At 55.9% G+C, this 19,311-nt stretch overlaps 1 protein-coding gene and 1 long non-coding RNA gene across 3 annotated transcripts; one reads left to right on the top strand and one right to left on the bottom strand.

Annotated features, from left to right (window-relative positions):
• Window positions 1-3,366: 3,366 nt before the first annotated feature.
• On the bottom strand, window positions 3,367-14,332 carry LOC141572277 (uncharacterized). The gene is made up of 3 exons (XR_012497612.1): window positions 12,923-14,332; window positions 5,000-5,107; window positions 3,367-3,776 (listed from the first exon to the last, which is right to left on the bottom strand). It is a non-coding gene; the product is annotated as an uncharacterized LOC141572277 (long non-coding RNA).
• CHRM1 (cholinergic receptor muscarinic 1) lies at window positions 8,051-18,995 on the top strand. Of its 2 annotated transcripts, XM_019713951.2 has the most exons (3): window positions 8,051-8,526; window positions 8,961-9,052; window positions 16,480-18,995. In XM_019713951.2, exon 3 carries the CDS (start codon window positions 16,556-16,558, stop codon window positions 17,936-17,938), a length of 1,383 nt encoding a protein of 460 aa, XP_019569510.1. In that variant the 5' UTR covers window positions 8,051-8,526; window positions 8,961-9,052; window positions 16,480-16,555; the 3' UTR covers window positions 17,939-18,995. The 2 variants fall into 2 exon arrangements, with proteins under 2 accessions (XP_019569510.1, XP_019569511.1); XM_019713952.2 differs by lacking the exon at window positions 8,961-9,052.
• Window positions 18,996-19,311: the final 316 nt, after the last annotated feature.

Below are 19,311 nucleotides of genomic sequence, written 5' to 3'. Positions count from 1 at the left end.
CTGTTCCTCTCTGGCCCACACACAGTAGCCAATCCACATCAGCCAACCCTTGGTTCAAAAAACCATGCAGAGGACCAACCCCCGGTGACGCAGGAGGTTGGAGTGATGTGCTCCTAAACCTAAGGTCACCGGTTGTATTCTCACATGAGCCAGCGAGCTGCGCCCTCTACAGCTAAGATTGTGAACAAAGACTCTCTTCCTGGAGCTGGGCTGCGGTGAGCAGCCGGAGGTCGGCATGGGCTGCTGTGTGCTGCCATCGGCTACCATGTGCTGCCAGGAGCGGCCGGCAGCCCACAAAAGCTGCCGTGAGCCACTGTGAGCGGCCGACCGAGGGCCGGGGACTGCCTGCCTCAGCAGCAGGGAGCACAAGGCTCATAATACCAGCATGGGCCAGGGAGCTGTGTCCTATACAACCAGACTGAGAAACAACGGCTTGAACCAGAGTCAGGGGCGGGGGCGGAAGAAGGGGAAAGAAAAAAAAAATCATGCAGCGATCACCTATGCAGAAAATGCAGTACAACCTACAAATGCAACTACAACTAAAACATGAGTTTAGCAAGGTTGCGAGTTATAAGATCAAGATTTTACAAGAATTGCATTTCTGTATACTAGCAATAAACAACTGGAAATCAAAATTTAAAAGACAATATCATTTAGAGTAGCATCAAAAAATTTGAAATATGTGGAGACAAGAAAAAGATCAGTGGTTGCCAGAGGTTCAAAGGAAATGAAGACGGACGTATAGAGGGACAACAAGGGAATTTTAGGGCAGGAAAACTATTCTGTATGATACTATAACGTCATTATGCATATCAAAACCCTCAATAAACTATAAGGTAAGTATTATTATCCTCAGGCTGAGGAAGGTTATGAAACACAGTTAAGAAATAATGGAGCCTACACTTGAACACAGATAGAGTTGACAGAATTCATGCATGTGTACACACACACACACACACACACACACACACACACACACATACAGTGTTCCCACCTTCCTTGCCATTTTTTCTCTGCTCCCCTCAAGGCTTTCTTAGAGTTAGTGAAAAACTTTATACATCCTGCTCTGCCACCACCACCTCCAGAGACAGGCACACATTGCCCCAAACCCAAGGGGGAGGCGAGAGGCCTGGCATGACCAGCACCTGGCTCTGCAGGGACCAGGGCACACATGCCCCCGCAGACCCAATGCTCAGAATCCCATTGGTCCTGGTCTCTGTTTCTAGACCCACCCTTCTTCCCTGCCCCACCCGGCCCCTTAGCCTTGGCCCTGTCCCTGATTCTACCAGCCCATCTTCAAAGAACGTCAGAGCTGGGAGAGTCCTTTGGGACCATCTAGTCCATCTTCACCTCTGTTCCTACCCCATTTATAGATGGGTAAACTGAGGCTGAGCGCAGGCCATGGCTCCTTCTCTCCCACAAGGTTCTAGACTGTGCCTCCAGCGTGACTCCAACAGTCTGGAGCCCTGACATACTACATAACCTACGGAACTAAGTCATCCTCCCCAGCCAGGCCTACACCCTCCCCACTGGGGCCAGTTCTCACTGACCATCCCTCCACCTTTCTTCACCTTTTTCCCTGTTTCCGAAGTTCATGGGCTCTGGTCTGCCCTGGTATCTTTCCCAAGATTATCTCGTCTCCTTAACTAGCTCATCAACCCTATGGCTTCTGGGCTCTCGTTTCTTCTTCCCAGTGTTGAGGACAGTGCTGGGCATAATAGACTCCAGACTGTTCCCTTAGGATGGGGCTGCATTATCAATCTGGAGGAAGTAGGACATATGGTAGGCTGCACTGTGTGGTTGTTAAACAGTGACTATTAGTTGAAAACTCTGGAAGCCTATCCCTAATTGTATGTAGGGCAAGGGAGCAAGGGAGCTTCAGAAGGAGCCTTGAGCTGGGGCTAGGCTTTAATCCCTGTCTTCTCCCACCCCAGGTGGTTTGCAGAGTTACCTCACTGGCGGTTGGTGGCAGGAAAGCTAGAGTGGGCCAGGTGTGTGCTCAAGGGAGAAGTCCACAAGCCTGGGGAAAAAAGATAGAGATAGCTACTCACCCCAAAAGTGAGGCAGCTTAAGGCCCAAGTAGGGCTGCTTCCCACTGTCCAAAACCCAAACCTAGCCTGGCTTCCTACCTCCCTCCCAGCATTGGCTCGTTTTTCTGTTGGGAGGCCGCCCTTCAGTAAAGGGTTTCCTCCCTCCAACATGCTCCCAACCCCTGGCTTGCTGAGCCGCCCTTTCTCTGTGGAAAGGGGAAGGGCAGGGGAGGTTGTCCACTTCCCCAGGGGTCACATGCTCCCTATCACCGGCGGCAGGGCACAGACCCTTCTCCTACTCCTCAAGGGGGCTCCAGCTTCTGACAAAACCCTGATGCCTCCAGGAAGAGGCAGTTCTAGCCGGCAGGCCCCTCCCACTACCCGGCCTCAGCCGCGGAGCTCAGGCCCTAACTCGATTGTGCACTGTTAATCTAGCGAGTGCCCGCGGGCGGAGTAAACAGGCAGCCTCCAAGGTCCCCTCAAATTCATCACTCCCTGCCCTGGTCAGGCCTCCTTCAGCGCAGGGGCTGGGAGCGCAGGAGGTGCAAAGGGGACGGGGGAGGAGAGCCTCAGACCCTGGCAGAAAGGCTGATTACCCCCACAGTCCAGGGATCTGGGGGAGGCGGGGGAGACGATGTGGATACATTCATGTTGACCTTGGGAGGACCTTCAGGATAGGGGCAAAGCAGTGATCAGGAGTCAACTGGCCTAACTCTGGCACCTACTAGCTATGCGACCTTGGACAGATTGCTGAACCTCTCAGGGCCTCAGTTTCCTTATCTATAAAGTGGGGGTAGTAAATCTCCCTATTTCGTGGGGTTATTACGAAAATCAAATTCGTTAAAATACGTAAAACACTGAGAGCAGTGTCGACACATACTTGGGGGTATGTGTTTGTTAAATAAATGGGACAGCCAAATGAAGGGCTGGGACAGACACTGGCCTAGCAAATTCCCAGGATACCCCTCCGTCTCATAAAGGGGCCAAGAGGGTTATCAGCTAGTTAGGTTCCAAGCTGGGGGCAAAACCTACAAACTGTAAAGGAGTCAACAGGGCTGACCCTAATCTCTCTGGGCCTCAGTTTTCTAGCTATAAAATTGATATTAGAATTACACCTGATCATGGAGCTGTTAAGAGTATTAAAAGAGAACGTGCACGTAAAGCGCTTGTGAATGCAGTAGCCAGGAGTAAGCACTCCGTGAAGGGCAACCAGCGCCTATTCCTTCTGAGAGTTAGATCTGCACCATCCCTTACCCACTCCGCCAACAAAAGGACTCCACTCAAGGCACGAAGGAGAAATTTGTACCATTATTATTATTCTCTCCGCGAAGGAAAATGGGCGCTTCGTACCAGGCACACCCCACCCCAGGAACCCAGCCTCTCGCCGCGCCCATCTGGGCACCGAGCTGGGCAGGCCACTAGGGGGCGCGGCGGGCGGTGCGCAGAGCTGTGGGTACAGCTGCAGCAGACGCAGGCAGCCCGGGACCACCCCGAGTAGAAGCTGCGGGTGCGCGACGCCGCAGTCCGGAAGGGTGAGGGACGGACCCTGCCCACCCACGGACTTGCAGAGCCTGGCAGGGGCCAGGGTCTCGCCGAGAGGTGGGTGGGAGGGGGAATGGGCTTAGGTGGTTCCACTCGCCCGGCTGGTTCCCACTCCTCGCCATAGAGAGCTTGCAGCTTCGATCTCCGCCTCGGTGGTGACTCGAGGACAAGGCGTACACGCCCACGGGAGTCGGGGGAGGGATACTACGAGGAAAAGAAGCAAACTGAACAGAGTCGGGGACAGGGGACCCCGAAATTGGTCTTGCCTAACCGAGTCGCTCCCTGGGCGCGCAGACTCCGCTGTGGAGGTGGAGAGCTGGGGAGAAGCCTTAGGAATCCTAACCTCAGGTCCCGGGTCCGATCCGAAGTTCCGGCCCGAAGCTCACCCACCCCACCCCACACAACGCCCCGACTTCTCTCCTGCAGTGTCACGTCGGGCCTAGGCCCGAGCGCCAGCTACTACAACACGTGGCGGAAAACTGGGGGCTCCGTGTCCACTGACTGAGCGAAGCCAAGTCAACGCCGTTAATTAGATTTTTCCGGCTGTTTTTGGCCATAGACTTCTGAATGGGAAGCACCCGCCTCCAGAGCGCGAGGGAAAGCGCCCCTTTCCTCGTCGAGGCCGCACGTCCACGATGCGTCCAACTCCTCGGCGGCAGCAAACAGGCTTCCGAGGTCCTGTCCTCATAGGCGGGACAGAGAACCCTCCGGAACGCCCAGTGGGAACGCAGCTCCACGCTGCGGCCGGTCTCACCGAGAATCAGACTTGTCCAGGATGCGTTGCCTCGGTTCCCAGCATTCACCACCCCCGCCCCACCCCAGGTGCCCTAAACTCCGCTGCGTCACTCGACCCGCTTGCTGTAAGGATTGGGAAGCGCTCCGCTCAGGGCCACCCCAACCCCCATTTCTTCCGGAGCTGACCTGGAGGCTTTGGGGCAGGGGAGCGGAACTGCTTCGGGCCCTCCCCCTGTCCCCAGGCTCCCAGCAGAGCTCAGTGAGGAGGCGAAACGCCCTGTACGTGGAGGGGTATTGTTTCTACGTGGCCTTGATTTCGGAATCAGACCCAGAAAACCCGATTTCCTGTCCCAAGATGATGCTTTGTTGTGGCCACTTGAGCCCTGGCCCTCCGGCGGTGGGGACTCCGGGGCCCTTACTAGGCCTACTGTGTCCGCAGCCCCAAACCTGGATTTTACCGTCGTTTTAAATCTGGGAATTAGTCTCCCCTAGGTCCTCGCCTTGGGGTGGAGGGTAGGGTGGGGGACGAGGCTAAGGGTCTAAAACAACGGTGGTGAGGGAAGGAGGAATGCCCTCGGGACGATCAGCTGCCCCTGACCACTGCCCTCCTCCCGGGCTCCCGATGGACGAAGTCACCTCGACGGCGGATGAGAACACCAACCCACGCCCTTCCCGAGGAACTAAGGACCTACCAGCACTGCTTCAAAGATCTGGTGGGGGCGAGGAAGACCGCCCATTTCGGCCTCCTCCCAGGTCTGAGGAAACATCTCCGAGAAGTGGCAAGATTCTCTGGGTTTGATCTGAGTTGGGTTCAAGCCGAGGGCAAGCGTTTAAATACCGTGGAGGGCGCTCACTTCCTTCCCGCATCCCCTCGCGACATTCCGACAGGATCCCCGCCTTTCAAAATGCTGTCCCACGGGTCTCTGCCGTCCTGGAACTGCCCCTTGCATACTCCCACCCCGACCCCAGCCCCAGCCCCAGAATAACGCCAGGCACATGGACCGCACCTTGCGGGAATCCCCTGGGATGCGCACCGCCTGTAAAATGTACTCATCTGTACAATGGGAATAATAAGAACATCCCTGAGAGAGTTGTGAAAAACAAACCAGTTCGTGAATGCAGAACCCTTAGCAGCGCCTGGCACATGAGAAGTGCTCAGTGCAAGTTATAAATAATAAATAACAAGAATAACTGCTTTCACTTGTAGCAAACGCCAGTGCCACGTTTAACCTGCAACTAATCGACAAACAGCGCTGTCAGAGAGGTGTTTCTAACTCCCACGACATTGATGAAGAAACTGACCTGGAGACTTAGAGAAGGGCACTAACATGCGGTTCAACTGGGAAGAGACAGAACTGGATTCGCACCCAGGGCAGCTTCTCCCCTCCTCCACGGTGGAGAGGCTGAAAGAGGGGCCCAGCTGCGCGGGGACGATCCCGCGCTCCCTCGGTGGCCTGGAGGAGTGAATCCTCGGCCAAGCGATCAAAAGTAGCAACCTACAGAAGCGAAGACCCAGGTGTCCTGCACCAGCCGGCCAGAGAGAAGACAGAACTGGCTGAGGTCAGGCCCCGCCGCTCCAGAGTGGCTGCGGGTCGCGCGAGGGGGGGAGGGGAGGCGGGCCCCCACGTGCGCTGCCTGCGGCTGCTTCGCAAAGCCCTTTGTCGCGAGCAGCAGCGTTCGTGCCGCACTCGGCGGCTTAAAATAAAGACAATGTTCCCAGCCTCCCTGTGGCTAAATCGGGCGCGGGTGCGGGGGCGGTGAGAGAGCCGGGTGGGAGAGCTTCTCCCGGCCTTATCTCCCGTCTCCCTTCCTGCCTCAGTTTCCCCATCTGGTCATGGGACCTAGCCACGAAGACCTGGGCAGAGAAGAGTCAGGGGTGAGGGTGAGGGAGCGGCGTCACACCCTGCCTCCGTGGCAGCACGGACTTAAAGAGGAAACCGCTTGGACTGGGGAGGACACTCTAGAAGAGGCAGGGGAAAGCTGGACACCCTCCTCTCCCGCCTACAAAATAAGTGTTTTTATTTCTAAAGGGACGTGTGCAGAGGCGGTGGGAGAAGAGAAAAGGGAGACCAAGGAGATTGGGGGGAGGGGGCAAGGAGAGAGCCTGATTCAGACTCGGAAATGGATGTTGAGCGTGGAGGCCTAACACCCCCACACTCAGCCACGTGTACGCGCACAAGTGCACGCAGCCCCACCGCGCAAGAGCCTCAGCCGCAAACCAGGACAGCCCAGCAGGGGGCAGCCTGAGTCCAAGCCCATGGGCAGGGACTGGTCAAGTTCTAACGCACCCCTGACCCGCGGGCTGACCCTGGGGTGGGAGGGGAGTGCTCAGATTCCTCTCCAAGCTGCAGTGTCCCCTCGACCTCAGAAGGGAGGTGAACTAGGTGGCTTTGAGAAGTAGAGATGCCCCCACATGTGCCTGCCTCCTCAGCCTACCACTGGCATTGGATGGCTGCTGGCCAAGCCTAGGAACTCCAGTTTCTGCTCCACCTGGCACCACTGGCAACTGAACTCCAGCATGAGGGAGCCCCAGGTTACCCTCAGGCATCAAAACTGAGAGGGGCTGAGGAAGTGAGCAGGGGAAAGTGGTGGAGCAGGTCCACACCCCTGACCAGACTCCAGAGCCTTGGGCTTAGAGCTAAGGGACCTAAATCCAAACACTCGCCCACCACATATTAGTCACCTCTCTGCTCTTTGGTTTTCTCATCCATATAATGGGGATAATAGATTATCCTGGTCCTTCCTACCTTCAGCGTGGCCCCATGGGGCAAAGGACATAGCAGCCCAGCAGTAGCCTCCCCCTCTCTCCCCAGTGGTCAGCTCCCCAGGAGGTTTCTAGGGCCAGGTGAGGGTAGTGCAGCACCCGGGTCTCTATGGCAAATGGCCCCCAGGGGTTCTATCTCTGAGGAAACACAGAAATCCAAACCAACCTAGGGGCAGGGGTGCTTGCCAAGCGGCGGGTCTAAGGAAGGTGGTGTGGAAGGGCAGGTTCATCACTTCCCAGGTACACACCTGTGAGCCTTGAGTAGGAGTCAGGGGAGACAGAATTTGACAAGCTGGGAGGAGAGCTATCTGTCTGCCTGTCTGTCTGTCTTCCAAGTGGAAACTGGGGGTGGAGCAGGCAGGGAGATAGAGGCTGCCTCGCTGTCAGAATTAACAAGTTCCACAGTTGGGCAACACTCAGACAGACACACACCAAATACAGACACACGTGTACACAGTCATCCTGGCTCCAGACCAACAGGGTGACACCTGCATTTCCACAGGCTGCATGGTGACATGTGTGCTCAGGGACACACATGTGCGAGGCACTCAGCAGCACCTGGAGCAGGCACACAGCCCCCCCCCCCCCCCGACAGCCCACCCCACCCTCGTCTCCACAAACCAGACACCGGTATACCCTCACACCGGGCTATGCAGCATGGACAGATGCAAGAGCACGCAGCCCAGCATCCAGACGTGTCCGCTCAGCCCCCAAGGGAGGGGGCCTGGGGGGGTGGTACGCCAGCCCTCTGGGTCTGTGCCAAGTTGGAGCCTCTCACGTGAGGCCCAATGTGTCATTTCTAAACAGAAGGAATCTAGCTCCTTCACAGCGGGAGGAAGAGCAGGGTGTGGGGCTGGGTGGGTGGGTGGGTGCGTGGGCATGTGCAGGGGGCAGGGCGTGTGTGAGGAAAGAGGCATGTGAATACCACGGGGGTGTGTTGGGGGCCACGGTGCATGCGGGTTGGGGGCTGTAAGGTTGGGTGGGGGAAGGAGTCCAAGGAAACAGAGTGTGCCTTTGTGAGGGTGTGTGTGCCGCTGAGTCTGTGCAGTGGGTGTGGGTGTTTGTCTCCCGGTATCCGCCTTCTTGGACTTTTAGTCTTCCTGGGCTTGTCTTCCTCATGTCCTATCCCCTCCCTCTCGTGGCTCGAATTGGGGACCCTGGTGGAGTAGAGGGTCACGCTCCAGGACCCAGTCAAACCCCAGACGCTGCCTGAGGCTTCCCTCCAGCTCCCCTCCCTTCCTTTCCTCCCTCCCTCTCTTTCTCTTCCTCCCTCCACCCCCCCCCCCAGGCTGGCGTGCCAGGGGGTGGGACATGCCAATCACTGGCTGTGCCTCTCCGGCTGCCAGCACAGGGTGCAGCTCCCCCTGGGAGCCAGGTGTTTGGGTCCCTGGAGACGCTGCTGGCCCCCAGGGAGGCAGTGGGGTTGAGGACCCTACAGACCCCTCCAGCCCCATGGTGAGTACATTTGGAAGGGTTTGGGAGGGGTTCCAGGGAGGTGGGAGCTGAAGAAGCAGGGTCCTGGGAGCAAGGTAGGGACCAGAACTAGAAGGAAATGCGGATGGACCTCAGAGAAGGGAGGGGTCTGGGGAGGGGTCTAGAGGCTAAAGGGGCTCTGCAGCATTGGATGGGGTTCATGCCCCATCTCCTGGCTTTGAGTGGATACACCTATGTTTTTCTGGGGTTCAGAGGAGATGGAGACCCCCTTAGGAAACTGGACCTGGAGCCCAGAAGGGATCAGGCTGCCATGTAGCAGGCACAGTCCCCAGAACCCCAGGGATAGAGTGGGAAGGGCGGGGGTCCAAGGGGCAGCCCTTGCCATCAGCGTCCTGTGGGAGATTGACCCCCCAATTGGGGTGCCAGTCCCAGAACCCCTTCCTCTCCGCCCTCAGGGACTCCTGAATCCCACCACCCCCATCCACCTTCAGCCTCTCAAGATGAACTGAACCAGGCTGCTGGCCAGATGGACAAGCTGGATGCCAAGGTGGGTGCCGGGCCAGAAGCCAGCAGGAGACCAGGCCAAGAGCCCCAGGGCTCTCCGGGGACAAATGGGCACATGGATGGCCATGCCGGCCAGGGAACGTGGCGCTAATATGTGCAGGGACCCTCCCTATGTCCATAGTATCTTGCGCTCCCACAGGGCAGGTCCCAGTCCTATGCCCAGGTCATGCATGGACAGTAATGGGCACCCATGCCAGGTACCCCCAGACTCCACAATGTGGGGATGGGCTGGAGGCCAGGAGCTCTGATTCTTGCAGAGTTGCCAGCTCCTGGGCTGGCAGCTGGGGAGGGGTGGTCAGCTGTCACTGGGTCATTCAGACAGTGCTGCTCAGGTGTTATAAGTGCCAGCGGACAGGGGTCCACCTCTTCCACAAAACATACCTGCAGCTCCACCCAGACTGGCCCAGGCCTTGCCCAACTGGCCGGAAGGAGTCATACTGTCTCCTGCAACCGGACAGTCTCCTGTCCCTGGATAATCAGCTGCTCACTGAGCTGTCAGATGACAGTTAGTTCTCTGCCCCCTGACCTCAGCCTAGGCAAGCGGTGATCGCCACTGCGATATAGAAGGCAGGGGAGGAGATGGCGAAATGGGGCTGCATAAGATGTGACTCTTGGCTTCCCAGCTGGGGCCTGGAGGTCTCAGAGCTGAATCCTGAAGTGCAAAGAGGACTCCAGACTGTCAAGAAGGGGTTAGGCAGAGGTCACGTCAGACCTAGAAAGGAACCTCCCCGTTGTACAGGTGGAGAGACTGAGGCTGAGAAGGGGGAAGGGACATGCTCATGGTCACAGAAGAGATACTTAGGGGTTCAGTGGGGGATTGGACCCTATTCTCCTCGCCCTCGGCATAGCGCTACACTCCCACTTGCCTGAACAGGATGACGGGTGGGGAGCGGCAAGCTCTATGAGGCAGAAGCTTGGGCTCTGACTGGCGGAGAGAGGTGGGTGAATATTGCACTAGGTTTCTGCTCTGCTTGATGCCATGGTGATGCCTAGAAGGATGGGGGAGGGAGGGAGAGAGAAGAAAGGAAACAGGGAAGGGAGCACAAGGAGTGAAGAGCAGGGGACATGCGGAGAGGAGGATGAGGGGCCCAGCACTTCTGATGCCACCGGGCAAAGTGAGGTCTAGGCCCAGCCTGCTAACTGCCAGGCTCTGGCTGAAGCCAGGCCACTGGTTAAGGTCCATCAACAGTGAGCGTATTTGGCAGTGGTTCTAGGGCTGACGCTCCTCTTCCGGCTCAGCAGTGCCTTTATGAGCATTTAACTGATGGCTGCTGCCCTCCTCAGGGCTAGTTGGCACTCTTAGTGGTCACTGTGGAACCTGACTATGTGATACAGTGTACTTGTTTACCCCCTCATTCCCAAGGCCAGGCATCAGAAGTGGAAGTCTTGTGCACTTTTGATGGGTCAAGAGCAGCCTTCAGAGAAAAGTGAACCCAAGGGGAAGAGGGCCACCTCTGACAGGCTGGCTTCTGGGTTATGGCCCCAGCAGAAGGGACAAGTCAAGAGACCCTCCTCACTGCCCAAGTGAGGTCCCAGGTGCCCAGCCCCACAGCCCGCACCTCGTACCTCCTCCTCCCCAATATTACCCGTTCTCCTCAGTCCAGGTTCTGCCAGCTTCCCGGCCCAGAATCACAAGATGGTTTCATTCCTCCCTCCTGGATCTCTTCCCCAGCACCTCCTCATTCTCTGCCTCCCCTTCTCCACTCCTTGGCCAGTGGTAAGATTCTGAAGACACTTGTGTTCAGGAATCCCTCTCCCCAGCAATCTCTCCCAGCCTCCCACAGTGACTCTCTCCCCTCCCCCCTCCTCTCATCAACCAGATCCCCAGCCCCAGGGGATTGGTCCAGGGCGCTGGCGGTCAATAGTCTGGCCTGCCATGCTAGAGGCTCTGACCTCATCCCTTAACTCTTTGAGTCCAGGATGACTTTTTCCTCCCTTAACACTGACAGGCGCCAACTCACGCCCATGGCTATCCTGTCACACCTCACTCAGTTTCCTAGTGGCAGGTGAGGCTGGGTTTCCTTGGTCCACAGATGAGGATGCCCGAGGCTGTTCTCCCGTGCTCTCAAGCCAGGCAGGGCCTCATCCAGGGGAGAGGGGCTTGGTAGGTGAGGAGTTACAGGAACTGGAGGGAACAGACAACCAGGCTCTGGAGCTGGCCCTGACCTCTGAAGGCTCATCTTCATGCCCCTGGGCCTGAAGCCCAAGCAGCATGACCCCATGTACACATTCATGTATTTATTCTACAAATATTTATTGAGCAACTACTATGTGCTCAAAAAAAGCAGTGAATGAGGCAGACACAGCTCATACCCTGCCTCTCAGAGAGCTATGACAGGACCAGCCCCCTTCACACCACACTGTCATCACACATCACACAGATAACGACAGACACTGTCACACACACACTGACCAGATTCTGAAGAATCACTATTGACGATTCAAACTAGGGTTTGGCCAAGCTAGTCAAGGAGGGCAAGAAAGCTGTTGAGTCCCACATCCCCACAATAGCAGTTTAGAGTAGGGGTCCAAGAGGTTAGCCTTAGAGGCAGATTGCCTTGGTCCAAATCCTGGTTGCATTGCTGATGAGTTAGCTATAAGGTCCTTAAGGTCTCAAAGCCTCAGTTGCCCCTTTTGCAAATTAAGGATAATAGAACCTACTTGGCAAAGAAGTTTAAACAGGTCAATTAAATCATGTATATAATGCTTAGAGATATCGGAAGCAGCCAGTAAATACCAGTTGCTATAATAATATAAATAATATTATTAAAAGCTCCCAACAACCTTCACAAAGAGGCCACAGTCCTGGGCAGAAAAGCACTTCCCTGCTTCCTTGCCACCTTGTTGGACCCCAAACGTGACACCCTCAGAGAATGAGTCCCAACCCATCCCCACAAAGCTATAGACTCTCCCCCTAATTCTTATTCTTACTCAGCAAGGCACACACCCTCACACACAAAATACTCATCGTCCAGAACGGTTACCAGGTCAGAACAGTGACTTGCCCAAGGGCATACAGCGAAACAAGAACAGAGACAGGGCTTAAAGCTAGGCAGAAGCAACGCCAAGGACTTCCTTGGGGAGTCCTCCGCCCATCCCCTGCAATCCCCATTGACCAACTCTTCCCCCCATGGATGTTTTACAGAATGTGCTATGTAAATACAGCTTCCAGCCCCACTTTCAACCACATGGCTGACCCTAAGCCCCTCCTTTGCAGAAATTCTGGAGCACTCCTGAACCCTGGCACCCCAACTCTCAGCTCAAGGCTCATCCCCCCCAGGGGAATAAGACGCAATCACAGGAAGGCTGCTTCTTTCACAACCATCATCGTGCTGACCCCCAGGAGCCTTGAACAAGCAGAGAATTGCCCCCAGTCAAGAGTTAAGGAGACTTGTCCAAGGTCACACAGCAGGAACCAGAGCAGAGACCTACAGTCACATAGCAGAGACAAGAGCAGGCCTCCAGGAACCTTCGCCTTAGCAAATCCCTGTCAAGAGACATTTGGGGAGGACACCTGCTTCTGATTGTGGAGAAAAGGCAGAGTCACTGACAGCTCTGCTCTGAGCTGCATCTCAGGGGCTCAGAAGCCCCAGGGGGTGGCAAGAATCGGGGTCCAGCTCCCCAGAATCTCTAGCCTTCTTCCCCCAGTTGTCTCAGATAGGAGGTCTTAGCCCTCACAGTTCATAGGTCAGCCAGGTAGAAAGAAAGCAGGCCCTGGAGCCCACAGGTAGAGGCAAAGTCCCTGTGAGACCATCAGGGAGTCACTCAGCCCCCAAGCCTCAGTGTCTTAACCTATAAAACAGAGATAGCTTCCAACCAGAGCTTGTATGGGCAGTGGTTGCCATGTTCTCACCGTGAGGAGATGTCATTCCAGCCCCAGCTGAGAGAACCTAAGTAAGCTGTCAGCCTCTGCAGCCTTGCCTCAGGGACCTGGGTCTTTTCTGTTCAGCGTCTTTAGATGTTGGCTTCAGGACTCTGTAAAATCTCCACAGACGCCAGGCTGATCCATCCAACTCCTCCACTGTAGAAACAAGCAATCTGGGGACCAGAGAAAGTCTGTGCCTGGGGTCTGGAGAGGAAGGGGCAGGGCCAAAAGGGCAGGGCCAAAGGGGCTGGGTGCTGGATCAGAATGAGGAATCAGGAATAATCACAGAGGCCTTTACCTGTTGTTCCAGTGCCAGGCACTTTGGATACTGTTGTCCCCATCAGCTGCAGGATGCAGGCAGCCAGGGAAGGAATGGTTAGATGATTGCTGATGGTCACACAACTAGGAAGGGACGGCTTTGACATTCAGACTCAGGGCTGCGTGTGGTCCACAATGCAGGTATCTAGGTCAGGTGAGGGAGGCACTCCCTCAGAGTGAAATTTAAGGGGACACAAAAAAACCTCCCCAGTCAAGATAAATACTATCGTAATGTAATATTTTTAGAAATCAAATAGCAAAGTACAGCCCACAGGCAGGTGGGCCATCTGCTTTTGTAAATAAAGTTTCACTGGAACCAGTGCCAGGGTTAGGGCGAGGCATAGGGGACGGGATGTTTGTGCAAGTGCAGGGTTGGGTCCTGTCTTCGTTTAAAATTGTCCATAATGGATGTTTCGCATTAATTTCCATTTTTTAAGTATTACATTGAACTATTATTTTCTTGATCACGGAGATTTTGGGCACCACCTTCAAGTTTGCACCCAAGGCAAGTGCCTCACCCTAGTCCTAGCCCTGCTGTGGCGTAAGGCCCGGGTACAGCAGTGAATGAGTGGAGTTCTTGGCCCAGCGTTCAAGGCTGCTCTGTGGACGGAGGCCCCTGCAGCTGCAGAGTGTGGCCTCGCGGACCAGCAAGCTCCTCTTCTAACTAAGCCTTTTCAGGGCTTGGCCCAGCTTGCCACTTGGGGCTACAGAGCTGCTCAGAGGCACCTGGGAGTTGGGGGACAGGGAGGAGCAGCACCCCGTCTAGAAGCCAGGAGACCATGGGCTACGCGATGCCTTCTTCCCCCTTTTCCCTGGACCTCAGTTGTGCTATTTGTGCAATGGGCATTAAACAGCTCTGAGTTCTGATCAGAGACAAGTGTCGTGCAGGGCAACCCATCAAGGGTGGTGTCTACCTGCAGCCTCATGGGGGGGTTAGCCACAGCAGGTACATCTGATCCCAGCCTCCCACCCGGTGCCTGATTTTGGTTAAGGAAGGAGGGTGCAACAAAACTCAGTAAGCAAAATACATAACATTTTTATGTAATCTTTTAAAAGTTCAAATTGGCAAACTATGCCTGCCCGCCCCCCCCAGGCCGACCACCAGTTTTTATAAATAAAGTTTCAGTGGAACAAACTGCTTGGGCTCAAATCCTGGTTCCTACCTTACTTGTGTACCTTGTGCAAATTATCTTGCTTTTCTCTGCCTCAGTTTCTTCATCTGTAAAATGGAGCAAGGCTTAGTTCATAGGCTCCAGTGAAGATAACTACCATAAGGCACATAAGCACTTTGAGCAGCAAGTGGCACTCAGGGAGAACTAAATAATAGCAATGATCAGTATTACTACTCATTGCTATTGTCGTATTAGGAAACTTTAATCAAACAAACCTACACTACTAGGCAGGAGGGAGCCCTCATTAGCACACATGCTAAGACTCCATGGGAACCGTGCTTACCGTGTGGTGGGGCTGTTCTAGGCACTTTACATCGATTGATTCATTTAAGCCTCACAATATTTTCTTGATTTGTTAGCTAGGGACTAGTATTATCCCTGTTTTTCAGTTGAAGAAACCGAGGCACATAGAAGTTATGTCATGAGCAGAGATCACACATCCAGTAAATGGTGTAGCCTGGAGTCAAATGCACGGTCTGGCTTCAGAGTTCAGGTCCTTCTACCAGGATGTTACATGTGCCCGGTCACATGCAGACTGTCCCACACGTGCCCTGACAGCCACAGTCTTTCTTGTCCGTGGGTCACACTCTGAACTCCCCACACTGAGTATCACTCTCACATACCGACAGCTCACCATGAGCCGTGGAGATGGCCTCTGCCACACACACTCTGGGTTACACACCATCACAGCCACATCCCCCAAGGCCATCTGTCACGCAGCAACCCCCTCACAGGTATGGCACTCTAGCCTCGCTGTCACAGACCAGGTCCCCAGGAACACCAAGGGTTGGTGGGCCCTTGCCCTAAATCTCTCCCTTGGAATTTTTCCAATGTTATATCCCCTGAAGCTATACAGCTGCAGGCCTGCAGGAGGAGACCCCAATCTTGTCAATGGACAGATGGACATCTGAGGACCAACACAGGAAGGGACCAGCCAAAACACAGCAGCAAGGCCATGGCTGAACTGTGGGTACCACCTGCCGGGCCAGGAAGTTGCTAAGAGCCCTGGCTTTTCCTTTTACCCACATTTAATTCCTGGCTTGACTCCAGCTTCAAGAAAAATCTGGGGGATCTTCCTGTTCCCCTAGCTGCCCCCCACTCAGCTGGAGTCCTGGAACAGAGTGGGGAGATGGAGGGGGCCTCCCACACCCCATCTGGGGCCAGACCCCCGCTTATCTGGGAGCTGAGTCCCTCGCCCCTGCTGCCTGCTTTTACTCCAGATCTCCTGCCACCAGGGGAGCATCCAGGCCCAGGGCAAGTTTCCCTGCTGCCCTCAGAGAAGGTCACATCCAGCTCCAAACCATTTCTCTCTCTCTCTCTCTCTCTCTCCATGCACACATACAGCGTCCCTTTTCTCCCATCTCTTTCCCCTTCGCTTCTCTGGAACCCTCCCCTACCTTCTATCTATCCTTATTTGATGGAATTATCCCACTGGAACTCCGCATGCTCAAAGAGTGAGAGACAGAAGTGGGTTCTGATCAGCCTCCCCACCTGTGTCGCCGTGGCCAGGCCTTGTGGCTGCTCGGAGCTAGGCTTGCCTCAGTGAAATGAGGATCATAAGAGACCTTCCTCCTAGAGATGTACAAGAGTTAAATTAGATAATTCAATGAAGTGTCTGGTGTGTAGCAACTACTCAGTACATGAGAGCTTTAATAAAATTGAGTGAAATGCTTTGAAAATTTGGCAGTACTGTCTTCAAAGCGAATCTCCCGGCTCCTTCCTCATCAGTTAAGCAAGACAGGAATTAGTAGCAATTTCTCAGTGAGAAAGTTGAAGCTCAGAGTCTAAACGGTGAAGCCAGAAGGAAGACTCAGACCTCTGGATTCCAAAGCCACCCCACCTCCATGCTGCTGGCAAATCCATTCATGGCTGGGAATGTGCATTCTAAATGACCATGTGTGGACACCTGAACAGGAAGGGACCAGCCGGTAGGGGAGGGTGACGCAGTCTGGCCTGAAGCTCTGGGAGGGCAGTGGCTGCGTTCCTAGCACCGTCCACTCCAGGCTCTAGGGGATATCCAGCAGCCCAAGCAAAGCCAATGTCCTCTCTTTTCAGGTGATGACCTCCCGCTGAGGAAGCCCTGTCGTGTGACTAGAGGAAGGGGCTGCCCCCAGAGCCCCACCTGGCCGCCATGAATACCTCAGCCCCACCCGCCGTCAGCCCCAACATCACCGTCCTGGCACCAGGAAAAGGCCCCTGGCAAGTGGCCTTCATTGGGATCACCACGGGCCTCCTGTCACTGGCCACAGTGACCGGCAACTTGCTGGTACTCATCTCCTTCAAGGTCAACACAGAGCTCAAGACAGTCAACAACTACTTCCTCCTCAGCCTGGCCTGCGCCGACCTCATCATCGGCACCTTCTCCATGAACCTCTACACCACCTACCTGCTCATGGGCCACTGGGCTCTGGGCACGCTGGCCTGCGACCTCTGGCTGGCCCTGGACTACGTGGCCAGCAACGCCTCTGTCATGAATCTGCTGCTTATCAGCTTTGACCGCTACTTCTCCGTGACCCGGCCCCTGAGCTACCGCGCTAAGCGCACACCCCGCCGGGCAGCCCTGATGATAGGCCTGGCCTGGCTGGTTTCCTTCGTCCTCTGGGCCCCAGCCATCCTGTTCTGGCAGTACCTGGTGGGGGAGCGGACGGTGCTGGCTGGGCAGTGCTACATTCAGTTCCTCTCGCAGCCCATCATCACCTTCGGCACAGCCATGGCCGCCTTCTACCTCCCTGTCACAGTCATGTGCACACTCTACTGGCGCATCTACCGGGAAACGGAGAACCGGGCCCGGGAGCTGGCGGCCCTGCAGGGTTCTGAGACGCCAGGTAAGGGAGGTGGCAGCAGCAGCAGCTCAGAGCGATCCCAGCCGGGGGCTGAGGGCTCAGCGGACACCCCTCCAGGGCGCTGCTGTCGCTGCTGCCGGGCCCCCAGGCTGCTACAGGCCTACAGCTGGAAGGAGGAAGAGGAGGAGGATGAAGGCTCCATGGAGTCCCTCACGTCATCGGAGGGTGAAGAGCCTGGTTCCGAGGTGGTGATCAAAATGCCCATGGTGGACCCGGAAGCACAGGCCCCCACCAAGCAGCCCCCCAGGAGCTCCCCGAATACAGTCAAGAGGCCAACCAGGAAGGGGCGCGAGCGAGCGGGCAAGGGTCAGAAGCCCCGTGGGAAGGAACAGCTGGCCAAGCGGAAGACCTTCTCGCTGGTCAAGGAGAAGAAGGCGGCTCGGACACTGAGCGCCATCCTGCTGGCCTTCATCCTCACCTGGACACCATACAACATCATGGTGCTGGTGTCCACTTTCTGCAAGGACTGTGTTCCCGAGACCCTGTGGGAGCTGGGCTACTGGCTGTGCTACGTCAACAGCACCGTCAACCCCATGTGCTACGCACTCTGCAACAAGGCCTTCCGGGACACCTTCCGCCTGCTGCTGCTCTGCCGCTGGGACAAGCGACGCTGGCGCAAAATCCCCAAGCGCCCTGGCTCCGTGCACCGCACCCCCTCCCGCCAGTGCTGATGGGCCCCTCGCCACATCCCTCCACCCCAGTCCCTGGGAAAGCCGGGTAGAAGGCAAGCGGGCAGGGGCTGTGACCGCAGACCCAGCGCCCTGCTCAGTCCCCGCCAGGCTACCCAGCCCCGAGATCACCTTCCTAGACAGCCCAGAGAGACCCTGCCAATTTTCCAAGTTTTGCTGTTCCCAGGCAGGATGAGAACCCGGGGAACTGGTTTTGCTGTTCCCTGCTCGGTGGGAGTGGGCTCTTCACCAGGAAGAAGGCCTGGGAGGAGGATCCGGCCTTTGGATTCCTTGTTTGCGTTTAGGCAGGAAGTCTGTCCAGAGCCAACTGGGCGGGCCAGGAGAAAGGTTTACTATTACAGTCATCCTTGGTCCAGTAGCTGGTCTGGATTGGCGGTGGGAGGTGACAACCCCTGGGGACACAGCAGGGAACTGACACAAACCACTGAGAGAAGAGCTTGGCTCAAAGGGAGCAGCCCCTGGCTGGGGATCCCCTCCATCCACACGCACGGCCCTCTCTGCTGGGCCCTAGACACACTCTCCAGGATTGTCCAGCCTCCCTACCAATGTCCCCAGAGCATCCCTTTTTTGGGTCACCCCCAAGGCAAATGTCCAAGCATCAGCAGGTCAATGACACCAGAGGGGATCGGCTTGGCTAGTCACACATCAAGTCCAGAGGCAGCAGGAGGACCAGGTGCCAGGTGTCCTGTCTGTCCCACTCTGTCATTTCCCTGGGAGTGAGGGGCAGGGGAACCTGCTGTCCAGCCTCACACCTATAACCCCTGCCCCAGAGAGTCCTCCGTCCCTCCCTCCCTGGTCCACAGCCATCACCTGGGTACATCTGCCCCATGCAGATCAGTCCAGGCCTCCTGCATGCTGCCTGCCTCTGGTTGCCCCACACAGGCCTGGCCCAGCCAACAGGCTCTCTTCTGTGAACTCCCAGTCCCACCATGCATGGCCTCCCAGCTACCCTTATCTCCAGGCCCAGCCTGGCCCCAAGTGTTCTTTCCTTCCATCCTCAGCAAGTGCTGAGTCTGTAAATAAAGCCACATAACCAGCAGATGCTAAGGGTCCTTCCTCTGTGTATTGGATCAAGGACTTGGTCTTAGGCCTGGGCAGGGTGGGGCAGGGAGGGCCCAAGTACCGTGGAATGTGGGCCACTGCCCTGACAGGGTCCCAAGAGGGACAGCACTGAGTGACAGGATCTACTGAAACCTGTGGGCCCCAGCATCCCAGGGTCCCTTGCTCAGGTGAGTAGAGCTGTAATGGGCAGACCTTGCTATTGGAAGTAGGGAAACTAAGGGAGATAAACTGCCTCTGCCCATAAGCCAGCATATTCCTTATCAGCTTTGCCATATGTGGCTGCTCTGGGAGCT

The sequence above is a fragment of the Rhinolophus sinicus genome, linkage group LG06, assembly GCF_036562045.2.
Source record: "Rhinolophus sinicus isolate RSC01 linkage group LG06, ASM3656204v1, whole genome shotgun sequence".
In the NCBI taxonomy this organism is placed as follows: Eukaryota; Metazoa; Chordata; class Mammalia; order Chiroptera; family Rhinolophidae; genus Rhinolophus; species Rhinolophus sinicus.
The sequence above is the reverse complement of the archived record's forward strand: the minus strand, read 5'-3'. Positions and strand labels throughout refer to the sequence as shown.

Coding starts and splice junctions, on each gene's coding strand:
- CHRM1 (XM_019713952.2), top strand. CDS start 16,556: ATGAATACCTCAGCCCCACCCGCCGTCAGCCCCAACATCACCGTCCTG.